The following is an 11,274-nucleotide window of genomic DNA, read 5'->3' as shown; positions in this document are numbered from 1 at the left end:
CCAAATGACTAAGAAGAGCTTCTGTATATTTCAGGGCATATTTCACTGTGATTTCACGCCAAAATCAAGATGGCGACGATTAAAAAAATCAAGATGCACAAAAAGCATTCAAACGTAATATCCCAATATTCAAACGGCTATAAAAACAGGTCCTTACCTTTGTAAAGTAAAATTACAACGCAGTCTTGTTCAGACTGACCCCAGACTGTAGTTTTACTTTACAAGTTTAAGGATCGTTTTTTATAGCCGTTTGAATATAGGAAAATTGTGAAATCATGAATAGCATGACTTTGAATTCACTTTTCTCCAAAACTGTATAGTACAACCTCAAGGCCATACACATGGGCATAGCAGGGGTCAGTCTGAACAAGGCTGCATTGTAATTTTAATTTACAAATTTAAGGATCTATTTTTATACATCATAAATATCATACCATCATTTCATTTGAGCTTCTGGCTTCTCTGTGCTGCTTACCGCCCCGTACCGTAACACCTTGAGTAGAGGTGCATTCAGAATTACAATCGAGGCTCACTCAGCAGATGTGGGCTCACTTGACCTCCGAGATCAGGAGAGTCTCATCTATTTCATTACACTTTATCGACATTGTTCTTATTAACTACTATTATATATGACTGTATAAAATAGTAGTGCTCATATTAGTGCTGTTATTTGTAGCTGACTCCCGAGTATCTCTAAGACACACACCCAAACTCTGTATCAATTCAATTCAATTCAATTCAATTCGTACTGCCCAGAATCACAAATTAGCCTCAAAGGGCTCTACAATCCAAACACATACGACATAGATGTCATGTGTACAGAATGATCAACGTAACGGAGTTACAGCACATTCAATGAGTATGACAGAAAATATTGATATAATGAGTAGTAGGCATGGACAATAAAGTTTAGGTTGTCCAGCTGCTGCCTCATGACCTCATGTACACCAGCATCAGGATAAATGTGCAGCATCTTCTTTGGCTGTATGCCATCCACTGTATGCCATCTAGACAAGGTGTTACGTACTTCAGCAAAGAACCACGGGAATTCAGCCCGGGCAAATTAAAATATGTAAACGCTTCACGAATTTGCGTGTCATCCTTTCACTGGGTTCGAACCGCTGACCTTGCCCTCATCAAAACCCCCTGCGTTCAGGCGCTTATCCCCCGCAGAGCCCCCACCTTTTTGTCACTCGGATCCCCCGCAAAGCCCCCCTGCTTTCACAGAGAACAATGAACGGTATCCGCGGGCTGTGTTCCATCTTCTGTTCCAATTGTTCCGATTGTTCCAATTGTTGAGCAGCCAATCACGCGAGGCAAGCTTTTGCCGTCCAATCAGATGGCCGGATTTGTTCCGATTTCAGAATCTGGAGCGGCCATCTTGGATCCCCGCTACGCGGTGTGCACTATTTGTTTTCACCGGAAAATAGCTGGACGTGAGTACAATACTTTCTATTTTATTACAATTTATCAATGCCCTCCTTATTAAATACTGTAACGCATGTCTGTACAACATATTAGGGCTCATATTAGTGCTGTTATTTGTGGCTGATAGTTCCGGAGTTACTTTTAATCAGCCCGTCTGTCTGACTGCTGTAGCTTTGTTGAGACGTCACGCAATGGAGCTTTGTTGTTCATGTAAGTTAATATATGTGAACCAACAGAAATTAACTCGTTTCATTAGTAGTTATTAGTTGTAATAACTTTGGAGAGTTGTGTTTTTTTACATAAGTTGTCTTACACATATGTGAGTAAATAAAACACTGTAACTGTTCCTGTTTTACAGATCTCAAGTTTAAACAAGTGTAAGTGTCACATGATCTTCATCATCATTCATTATTCTTTATGATCTTGAAGTATTTACTGCTAATGTTCCACTTTATGTTCAGATGGAACATCCAACATTCGTGAGGGCCCCCAATGGGACCCTCGCGATGAAGGCATTGCCAGCGGCCCGTGCCTTTGGCGCTCGGCAGAGCCAAGGCTACAGGGCGAAGAAGCCAGCGGAGGTCAGGGCCCACGTCGTCTCCGAGGGTGGCGACTCTGCCAACGCCACCCTTGTCCTGAGCCGGTGGACAATACAGTTTGGTCGCTACCAGGGCCAGACGTTCCACTGGCTCTTGGAGAACGACGTGGGCTACTGCGTCCAGCTGGTCTCCTCCCACCAGAAGGAGCGAGAGAGGACAGGGTCTCAGTCTCCCCTGATGGCCAACAAGGTGGAGTCCTTCAGTACCAGTTGATACCGGAACACAAATAAGAGAAATGACAGTTTTAACCTCCTTTGTGAACTTGCAGGACGCCATCTCCCGCTACTCCTCAGCGTACCCTGACTTTGTGGAGGCAGTCAGGTTCCACAGTGCGTTTGAGGAGGCGCGGGGGAAGTCCCTCCAGCCCGGTCAGGAGGGACAGGCCCTTGTTGGCTTCGGGGACTTCAAATGTGAGACCCTGCTGAGCCTGTACGAGTCTGAGGACTCAAAAAAAATCCGGTATGTCGTTGTTACATTTTAATGATAAGTTGCTGCTGACCATCGATCAGAAGAATAATAGTCTGATTTGTGCAGATTTGTCAACTACCTGCGGAGGAAGGCACCCATTACAGGGACGCAGATGGAGAATGCCGTCCGATACATCAAAGGCAGAGACAGACAGAGGACCAGGGCTGCTGCTGGCACCTCCAACCCCAGCAGCAGCAGCAGCAGCAGCAGCAGCAGCAGCAGCAGCAGCAGTCCGGCCTGTGTTTCACTGAGCTGGATGACTTCCCTGAAGACATGTGAGTATTTGTAATGTCGTCTCATTATAAAAGTAATTTCTTCTTCTTCTTCTTCTTTCTCCAGGCCTCTTGGTTCAGCGCTTGCGGCCTTTGTCTCTGGGCGGCGTTCTCTGTCTGCGTCGTAAATGCAGGCTCAGGTGAAGAAGATGGTGGCCCCTAAGCCTGCATTTCCAGGTAAATCCAGCCCAAATGATAGAGTTAATTCATCTTCATTGAACTTCCTGTTTACTTACTGTTTTCTCTCGCTCATGTGATTACAGCCTCACACTTCGGACCAGCTCCTCCGTCCTCCTCGAGGTTATCTGGGGAGCCTTCGGATGAGGAGCTGGTCAGAGCGGTAGTTGACTTGGAGAAATGTGAGTAAAACATCTAGTTGTAATCTGGTAACAATTTGTTTATAACAGAAATACTTGAATTTATTGTTGACCATTCTATTTGCTCTTAAATGTTTCTTTAGTCAGAGAAGGAGACGACAGGTAAGTTTGGGTTGAATGAGTAGCTGGTGTCTGCCTAGTGCTAACCTCAAATCACTCACCTGCCTCCCTAAATATCACTGATGATGCACGTGTAGAGTAACAGCTTCTTCACCAGCCTTTCCCTCAGTACCCTGAGTAACTCTGCTGCCTGCACCCCTCATCATGTCTGATCTGGTCTCATCAGTTTCGCTTCACCTTGTGTGCTCCTCTAGTTGTAATTGCAGCTTGGCTCAATGTGTGTCAGTCTCTCCATATTAACACAAAGCACTCTCGTCATTTCATCTCACTGAAACCGTTTATTTCTTTTTAAGCCTCAGATGTACAGGCCCCTCTCTCGCTCCTCCCTCCACCTCCTTCTCTTCCTGCTCCCTCCTCCTCACCACACCGTGAAGCTGGTGACCCTGCGGTGCTGGACGAGCCCACAGATGAGGAGCTGCTGGAGGCCTCGCAGGACCAAGAGGACCTGGTTCAGCCTCCAGCAGCCCTCGTCATGGTCCAGCCTGCAGAGTCATCAGCTCCATCGCCGCCGCCACCTGCAGCCGCCACCTGCAGCCGCCCCCCAGACGCCTGCAGCCGCCACCCGGACGCCTGCAGCCGCCCCCCAGACGCCTGCAGCCGCCACCCGGACGTCGCTGGAGGAACAGGAGGAGACCGGTGCAGCCTTCCTCCCTCCTCCACCGCCTGCTGACAGTGCTGAGGTGAGTCTGTCTGTCAAACATATGAGGCCTCAGGTGTCTCTGCTCCCTTTTATTACTATCATTTATTACTTAAGATGTCCCGTATGTTTGTGTTGTCTCACCAGTTGCTGCCTGAGTCCTGGCGGGCAGCTCTCAATGCCGAGCAGCAGAATCCTGGACATCGACGGCTGGTGCCTCATGGCCACTGAGTACCTGGAGTGCCGTCGGTGTAAGAAGAAGGTCGGAGGGTGGTCACAGGGCATCATCAGGCAGCTGTCCCCCACCCACAGCTGCCAGTTCCCAGCTGTACTCACGTACAAGTAAGACATGAAATTAATACCTTTGTTGTTTGTGTTGAACATCCTGCTTGATGTGTTTCTGTGGTGAAACACAAGCTGGACTACAAGTCTGTGCTGTGGTTCTGCAGGCTGTCCTGTGACATGAGGGTGCTTGTGCAGCTGAGGTCTCGCACTCTGGGCAACAGTGCGAACCAGCTGTTCAACACCCTCCGGGAGCAGCACTCAGAAGCCTGGATGCGGAGAGGGATCCGGTACCTCGGCATTTGCGAGCAGTTCCTGGCCTTGTGCTCGGCGAGGGGGCAGACACCACCACCACTACCACCAATGCCCCCTCTGCCATCACCCGTCTGGCTGCTGACGGTGTACAGCTACGATGTGCTGTCGCGGCTGGACGAGTACAAGGCCAGGATCACGTCCACCTTCGGATCCATCTTAAAGATGGATTCAACCAAGAAGGCGAGTGAAGTTTGTCACAATGTCATATTTTCTCACAGCTGCTTTGAAACCACGGTTGTGTTTGTGTTTATCACTCATTATCTTTTCTCATCTCTTTCTCCAGGTGACGAAGAAGCTCGCTGGTGCCGCCTTCGACACGGCCGCCTGGGTTACCAATGTCGGTAACGAGCACGGGCAGGTCCTCAACAGCGTCCTCACCTGCTCTGAGGGCGCCGGGGGCCTGTCCCGGATGGCGGCCGGAATAATGAGGCGGTACCGACTCGCCGGGGTACCAGCCCCCCAGCTCATGTACGTGGACCGCGACTGCTGCAACCGAGACGGCGCGTCTAAGACAGCTGCCTTGTTCCAGGTGTGAAACCGACACTGTTGATATTAAAACTGTATCGGTATTATGAAACTGTTTCAGATAATTAATCCACATTGTATTTCCTCCTCTCAGGAGTGGGAGCAGCTCGTGGTGCGGCTCGACATTTGGCACCTGATGCGACGCTTTGCGTCAGGTGTCACCACCGAGACCCACGAGCTGTACGCCACATTCATGGGGCAGCTGTCTCACTGCATCTTCGAGGTCGACCCCGGAGATGCGCGCCGTCTCACTGAGGCCAAGCGGTCTGAGCTGGAGGAGAAGCACGGGATGGTCGGCCTGACTGACGGCGAGGTGATGAAGAGGATCTCCAAACAGGAGTGGAGTCTCCACTGCCGGAGGAGGACACGTGGGGCAGAGGAGTCCACCCTCCACATCCAGGAGCTCCTCGACACCTTCGCCGGACCAGCAGGACGCGACAACCTGGACATCCCGTTGCTGGACGCTCTCTGCATCCAGGACATTTGGAGTACGCAGAGGCCTCACCTCAGCTGCATACAGGACCCACCAGGTGTACAGCTGTACACCGAGACCGGCAGGCTGACCAAGGGCGGAATCAGCCTGCCGGTCTACCGCTGCGCGAGGGGCTCCACGTCTTTGGAGTCCTTCCACCTCCACCTCAACCGATTCATCCCAGGTACTCTTTTGTCTCTCACAGCTTGTGATCACATATATTCTGCTTTTACATTTTCATTGAAACTCAAACACCTGTTTCTTTAGGGACGCGAGCAAGTGGGAAACATTTCCAGGCGTTCCTGGTAGATGGACTGGTGAGGTGGAACGAGGACCGCGCAGCGGCAGCAGCAGCTGAGGGACAGGTGGGGACTCTGCACTCCTACAGTGGCCACCTCAAGCACGTCCTTAACCAGAAGAGACAAAGAGTGCATGGTCTTCAGTTGGTTAAGGACTTCACTAAGCCTGCTGAGTACACGGGTATGTGAAGAGAAAAGGACTTTATTCCAACATCGCGACTGAGGAAGAAGAGCAGCTATTAAATACTTTGTGTGTTTACAGGAGAGCTCATCGGAGTCGAGTACCTGTACCAGCAGATGGGAAAAGTGCTTGAGGACGTGAGCTTGGACCCTGACACTCCGGACGAGGCTGCTGCCATCGAGTCGCTGGAGGAGGAGGAGGAGGGCATCGGTGAAGATGACGAGGACCCGAGCATCTTCCAGCCCAATGCCCCATCCGCCAGCGCAGCGGCAGCCCGGTCAGGTGATCCAGCTGACGCGCCGTCTGAGCCATCAAGTCTGGCCGCCCGCAACGCCTCTCCCGAGGCCCCTGAGGTTCCCCAGCAGCCCTCCTCAGACTCTGAGGTGAGACCAGCGACCACAATAATGTGTAATAATGATGACAACTGTGAAGATAGAATATTTCACGGGATTATATAGAGTATTTCACAGCGCTCTGTGCTGACTGCCTCCATTCCTCCTCCACAGGAGAACGTCCAGGGTCCTGACGGCCGGCCCGGGTACCAGCACGTCGTGAAGCTGGCCCAGGCCCTGGTGGCAGGAAGGAACCTTCAGGGGCTTCCCGACAGCAGGGTAGACCAGCTCATCCTACTCTGGAATCGCTTGCCGGAGCAGGACAAGCAGCGAGTGGTCTACCCTCCCAGACACCGGGAGAGGCAACCCTAGGGGCGGTTCAAGGCAGCGAAGGGGAAGAACACTTCCTGTCCTGGCAAGGAGAGTCTCCAACGGTGAGACTCTTTAGAAATATCAATGGGTCCTCTCTTAAATATCTGCCGTATATTAACTCGCGCTTTTCTCTCAGCTGCCTTCTCGGACTCAACTCGGGCCCAGCAACTTGGCCCAGCACCAATCGCCTGGTGGAGGCCATTTGCTGCCAGCTCTGCCACCTACACCCAGCGGCCGTGCGTGTCTGCGGGGTCAAGAGGACGCGGTGGTCCCTCATCCTCGCGGACTACACGGCCATCCAGGAGGCAGTGCTGGCCCGAGGCTCATGGCTCAGACGGCGATCCAGCTCTTTGAGCTGAACCAGAGGACCCTGACCCAGTGGTGAGACTTCTACATGAAGCTGTTCTGGTGTTTTATAATCTGTGCTGTGATTTATTGTTTGACTCTAACCACATCCTCTCTGTCTCTCAGGTTCTCTCGGCGCCAGAAGGCTGAAGGGAGGTCTGTGCTGCTGCAGGGAACTGGCGTCGTCCCTGCGGCAGCTATTGCAGTCCTGCCCCTCCCTCCAGCCAAAGGGCTGTCCCGTGTTCAGGTGGGACACGGGCGGCCCTTCCACTTCGAGGTCCCCGATGAGCAGCCAGGACCCTCATCAGGGTCCTCCGCCCCCTCCCCCTCCTACTCCTCCTACCAGCCAGCCTCCTCCTCCTGGACCACGCGTGCCCAGGACCACCGCCTACAGGAAGAGGAAGGCGGCCGAGGCTGCTGCGGCAGGACAGGAGCCTCGGCCCAGCACCAAAAAACGCCGGCAGCCGATGCATTACACCTGCAGCGCGTGTGGCCAGCCGAAGAGGCTGGACACGGGCCACACGCGCCTGTATGGTGTGGCTTACTGCGCGGCTGTCGGTGGGAAAACTGTGGAGGAGTGGAGGGAGGAAATGAGACAAAAACACGCTGGGGGGGGGCGCCCATGAGGGACATTGTTTTATTATATATATATATGTCTGTTTCCTTTTTATTTCGTTATTTATTATTTGTTTCATGATATATGTATGTATGTATGTATGTATGTATGTGTTTCCTTTTTATTTATTATTTGCTATCATTTATTTATTTTTCAATAAAAGTCTCCGCAAGCTGAACTTTGTTTGAAGCTTTATTATTTCTTATATGATCTTCAATACAAGCTCTCCACATTATGATAAGATATGGTGACATGACAATGAATAGCTAAACATGGACCATGAAGCTCAGGCTGTCCAGATGTCTGGTGACATTATGTAGTGCAGATGTCTGATGACATCATATAGTCCAGCATCAGCAAATGTGCAGCATCTTCTTTGCCTTTGGCTGGGTTCGAACCACTGACCTTGCCCTCATCAAACCCCCTGCGTTCAGGCGCTTATCCCCCGCAGAGCCCCCACCTTTTTGTCACTCGGATCCCCCACAAAGCCCCCCTGCTTTCACAGAGAACAATGAACGGTATCCGCGGGCTGTGTTCCATCTTCTGTTCCAATTGTTCCGATTGTTCCAATTGTTGAGCAGCCAATCACGCGAGGCAAGCTTTTGCCGTCCAATCAGATGGCCGGATTTGTTCCGATTTCAGAATCTGGAGCGGCCATCTTGGATCCCCGCTAAGCAGCGCGCACCTTTCTCTGTGAGCCGTGAGTACAATACTTTATATTTTATTACAAATTATCGACATTGTGCTTATTAACTACTGTTACGTTTGACTGTGTAACATATTAGTGCTCATATTAGTGCTCTTGTTTGTGGCTGACAGTCCCGGAGTTACTTTTAATCAGCCTGTCTGCTCTGACTGTCGGAGCTTTGTTGAGACGTCATGCAGTGGAGCTTTGTTGTTAATATGTTTAAACTTTACTTTACTTAAAATGTAGAACGAGTTATATTTATTATGACTCCGTGTCAGCGGACGTTGCTGCTGTTTAAATCTGTTGTTCACATGTTGTTCTGCTCCTGCAGCTGATAACACACTGCTGTCTGTTCAATGCACTTTATATATTATATATTAGTATAGGGTTTTGTTGAGACAGTAGCACATTTGAGCTTTGTTGTTAATGTTATTTTTTTATTTTTACCAAAAACTTCACTTCAAGTCAGTTTATTATAACACTGTGTTATCAGCGGACGTTGCTGCGGTTTAAACATGTCGTTCACGTGTTGTCCTGCTGCAGGCTGAGCTGTCTATTTAATACACTTATTATATATGTTTGTATATATTATATTAATATAATATAAAAGCAGCAGTCCTCTGGTCCTTAACCAGAAGAGCCAAAGACTGCTTGGTCTTCAGATGGTTAAGGACTTCACTAAGCCTGCTGAGTACAAGGGGATGTGAAGCAGGTATGAAAATCCCTCACCTTTTGGCGAATTTTGCGGTTTTGAAACCAAAATAGGTGACCTACGTGAATCGTGTAGATTCAATGAGTTTTCTTTATTTGATAGTATATCTCTCGTCCTGGCCTCCGTCCTGGAGGCCAGGACGAGACTTTTTAAAGCGCAGCCGCTTAAAAATCTCTTTGACAAAAACGCATCAGACGTTTTTCCCATAAACTCGCCGGGTGTTTTTTTTTTTTTTTTTTGAAAGAGAGTACGTTGAATACGTATCCGCGAGTTGTGTCTGGATGACGAGAGCTTTCAGTTGTACTTTGGGCTGAGCAGGAGTCAGCTGGAGCGTCTCCTGAGCAGCAGAGTCGTGTTTCCATCTGGAAGTGTAAAGCTGTGTCACTTTCACACGTTCATGCATCCCGTGCATTTTACTTTAGCTTATTTTTATTCTTTTATTTTTTTGCTTTTTATTCCCAGTAGAATCAACTGTAAATATTAAATACTCCCAAATATCCACGCTCCCTCCTTATTGCACTCTGGTTAATATTTAGCATCAAATAAGTCCCGCCCCACCCGCCCCTCCCTCCAACATCACGACTGAGGAAGAAGAGCAGCTATTAAATACTTTGTGTTTTTACAGGAGAGCTCATCGGAGTCGAGTACCTGTACCAGCAGACGGGAAAAGTGCTTGAGGACGTCAGCTTGGACCCTGACACTCCGGACGAGGCTGCTGCCATCGAGTCGCTGGAGGAGGAGGATGAGGGCATCGGTGAAGATGACGAGGACCCGAGCATCTTCCAGCCTAATGCCCCATCCGCCAGCGCAGCGGCAGCCCGGTCAGGTGATCCAGCTGACGTGCCGTCTGAGCCATCGAGTCTGGCCGCCCGCAACGCCTCTCTCGAGGCCCCTGAGGTTCCCCAGTAGACCTCCTCAGACTCGGAGGTGAGACCAGCGACCACAATAATGTGTAATAATGATGACAACTGTGAAGATAGAATATTTCACGGGATTATATAGAGTATTTCACAGCGATCTATGCCTCCACAGGAGAACATCCAGGGTCCTGACGGCCATTCTGGGTACCAGCACGTCCTGAAGCTGGCCCAGGCCCTGGTGGCAGGAAGGAACCTTCAGGGGCTTCCCGGCAGCAGAGTAGACCAACTCATCCTGCTCTGGAATTGCTGCCGGAGCAGGACAAGCAGCGAGTGGTCTACCCTCCCAGACACCGGGAGAGGCAACCCTAGGGGCGGTCCAAGGCAGCGAAGGGGAAGAACACTTCCTGTCCTGGCAAGGAGAGTCTCCAACGGTGAGACTCTTTACAAATATCAATGTGTCCTCTCTTAAATATCTGGCGTATATTAACTCACGCTTTTCTCTCAGCTGTCTTCTCGGACTCAACTCGGGCCCAGCAACTTGGCCCAGCACCAGTCGCCTGGTGGAGGCCATTTGCTGCCAGCTCTGCCACCTACACCCAGCAGCCGTGCGTGTCTGCGGGGTCAAGAGGACGCGGTGGTCCCTCATCCTCGCGGACTACACGGCCATCCAGGAGGCAGTGCTGGCCCGAGGCTCATGGCTCAGACAGCGATCCAGCTCTTTAAGCTGAACCAGAGGACCCTGACTCAGTGGTGAGAGTTCTACATGAAGCTGTTCTGGTGTTTTATAATCTGTGCTGTGATTTATTGTTTGAGTCTAACCACATTCTGTTTGTCTCCAGGTTCTCTCGGCGCCAGACGGCTGAAGGGAGGTCTGTGCTGCAGCCCTTCCACTTTGAGGTCCCCGATGAGCAGCCAGGACCCTCATCAAGGACTTCTCACCTCTCCCCATCCTCCCCTCCATCAGATGGGGAACAGCCCGGCCCGTCCTCTGCCGGCCCCCCCTCCGACTCTTCCTACCAGCCAGCCATGAGCGACATTGTTTTATTATATAGATATATCTGTTTCCTTTTCATTTCTTTATTTCTTATTTGTTTATTATATATATGTTTCCTTTTTCTTTCTTTCTTTATTATTTGTTGTACTATATATATCTGTTTGCTTTTTATTTCTGTATTATTTGTTTTATTATGTTTCCTTTTTTTTTCTTTATTATGTTTAATTATGTTTCCTTTTTCTTTCTTTCTTTCTTTCTTTTCTTTCTTTATTTGTTATTTGCTATCATTTATTTTTTTTCAATAAAAGTCTCGCAAGCTGCACTTTGCTTGAAGCTTTATTATTTATTATATGATCTTAAATACAAGCTCTCCACATTAT

The 11,274-nt window shown here is 49.7% G+C and overlaps 2 protein-coding genes and 1 long non-coding RNA gene across 3 annotated transcripts; all 3 read left to right on the top strand.

Moving 5' to 3' along the window:
• Positions 1-1,391: 1,391 nt before the first annotated feature.
• Positions 1,392-3,794, top strand: LOC137779985 (uncharacterized). Its single transcript, XM_068568273.1, has 8 exons — positions 1,392-1,436; positions 1,787-1,805; positions 1,890-2,216; positions 2,296-2,486; positions 2,562-2,944; positions 3,031-3,126; positions 3,228-3,246; positions 3,558-3,794. The coding sequence occupies exons 3-5, from the start codon at positions 1,890-1,892 to the stop codon at positions 2,782-2,784; spliced, it is 741 nt and encodes a 246-aa protein (XP_068424374.1). The 5' UTR covers positions 1,392-1,436; positions 1,787-1,805; the 3' UTR covers positions 2,785-2,944; positions 3,031-3,126; positions 3,228-3,246; positions 3,558-3,794.
• Positions 3,795-4,197: 403 nt separating this feature from the next.
• LOC137779840 (uncharacterized) lies at positions 4,198-7,802 on the top strand. The gene is made up of 9 exons (XM_068568040.1): positions 4,198-4,243; positions 4,351-4,678; positions 4,782-5,027; positions 5,118-5,679; positions 5,763-5,975; positions 6,057-6,358; positions 6,482-6,741; positions 6,816-7,060; positions 7,151-7,802. Exons 2-7 carry the CDS (start codon positions 4,364-4,366, stop codon positions 6,677-6,679), a joined length of 1,836 nt encoding a protein of 611 aa, XP_068424141.1. The 5' UTR covers positions 4,198-4,243; positions 4,351-4,363; the 3' UTR covers positions 6,680-6,741; positions 6,816-7,060; positions 7,151-7,802.
• A 2,424-nt stretch (positions 7,803-10,226) lies between these two features.
• LOC137779986 (uncharacterized) lies at positions 10,227-11,030 on the top strand. The gene is made up of 3 exons (XR_011077092.1): positions 10,227-10,331; positions 10,406-10,650; positions 10,740-11,030. It is a non-coding gene; the product is annotated as an uncharacterized lncRNA (long non-coding RNA).
• Positions 11,031-11,274: the final 244 nt, after the last annotated feature.

The sequence above is a fragment of the Clinocottus analis genome, unplaced genomic scaffold (genome assembly GCF_023055335.1).
Source record: "Clinocottus analis isolate CAN_PGR_092001 unplaced genomic scaffold, fCliAna1.0.p SCAF_8, whole genome shotgun sequence".
NCBI lineage: Eukaryota > Metazoa > Chordata > Actinopteri > Perciformes > Cottidae > Clinocottus > Clinocottus analis.
This window is presented reverse-complemented; position numbering and strand designations above follow the sequence as displayed.

What these genes read in the sequence shown, in the direction of transcription:
- LOC137779840 (XM_068568040.1), top strand. Translation starts at nt 4,364, where the DNA reads ATGAGGGTGCTTGTGCAGCTGAGGTCTCGCACTCTGGGCAACAGTGCG. An exon ending in TAAGCCTGCTGAGTACACGG is followed by an intron (nt 5,976 to 6,056) that starts GTATGTGAAGAG and finishes GTGTGTTTACAG; the next exon opens with GAGAGCTCATCGGAGTCGAG. An exon ending in AGCCCTCCTCAGACTCTGAG is followed by an intron (nt 6,359 to 6,481) that starts GTGAGACCAGCG and finishes CCTCCTCCACAG; the next exon opens with GAGAACGTCCAGGGTCCTGA.
- LOC137779985 (XM_068568273.1), top strand. Translation starts at nt 1,890, where the DNA reads ATGGAACATCCAACATTCGTGAGGGCCCCCAATGGGACCCTCGCGATG. An exon ending in CTCCCCTGATGGCCAACAAG is followed by an intron (nt 2,217 to 2,295) that starts GTGGAGTCCTTC and finishes GTGAACTTGCAG; the next exon opens with GACGCCATCTCCCGCTACTC. An exon ending in GAGGACTCAAAAAAAATCCG is followed by an intron (nt 2,487 to 2,561) that starts GTATGTCGTTGT and finishes TGATTTGTGCAG; the next exon opens with ATTTGTCAACTACCTGCGGA.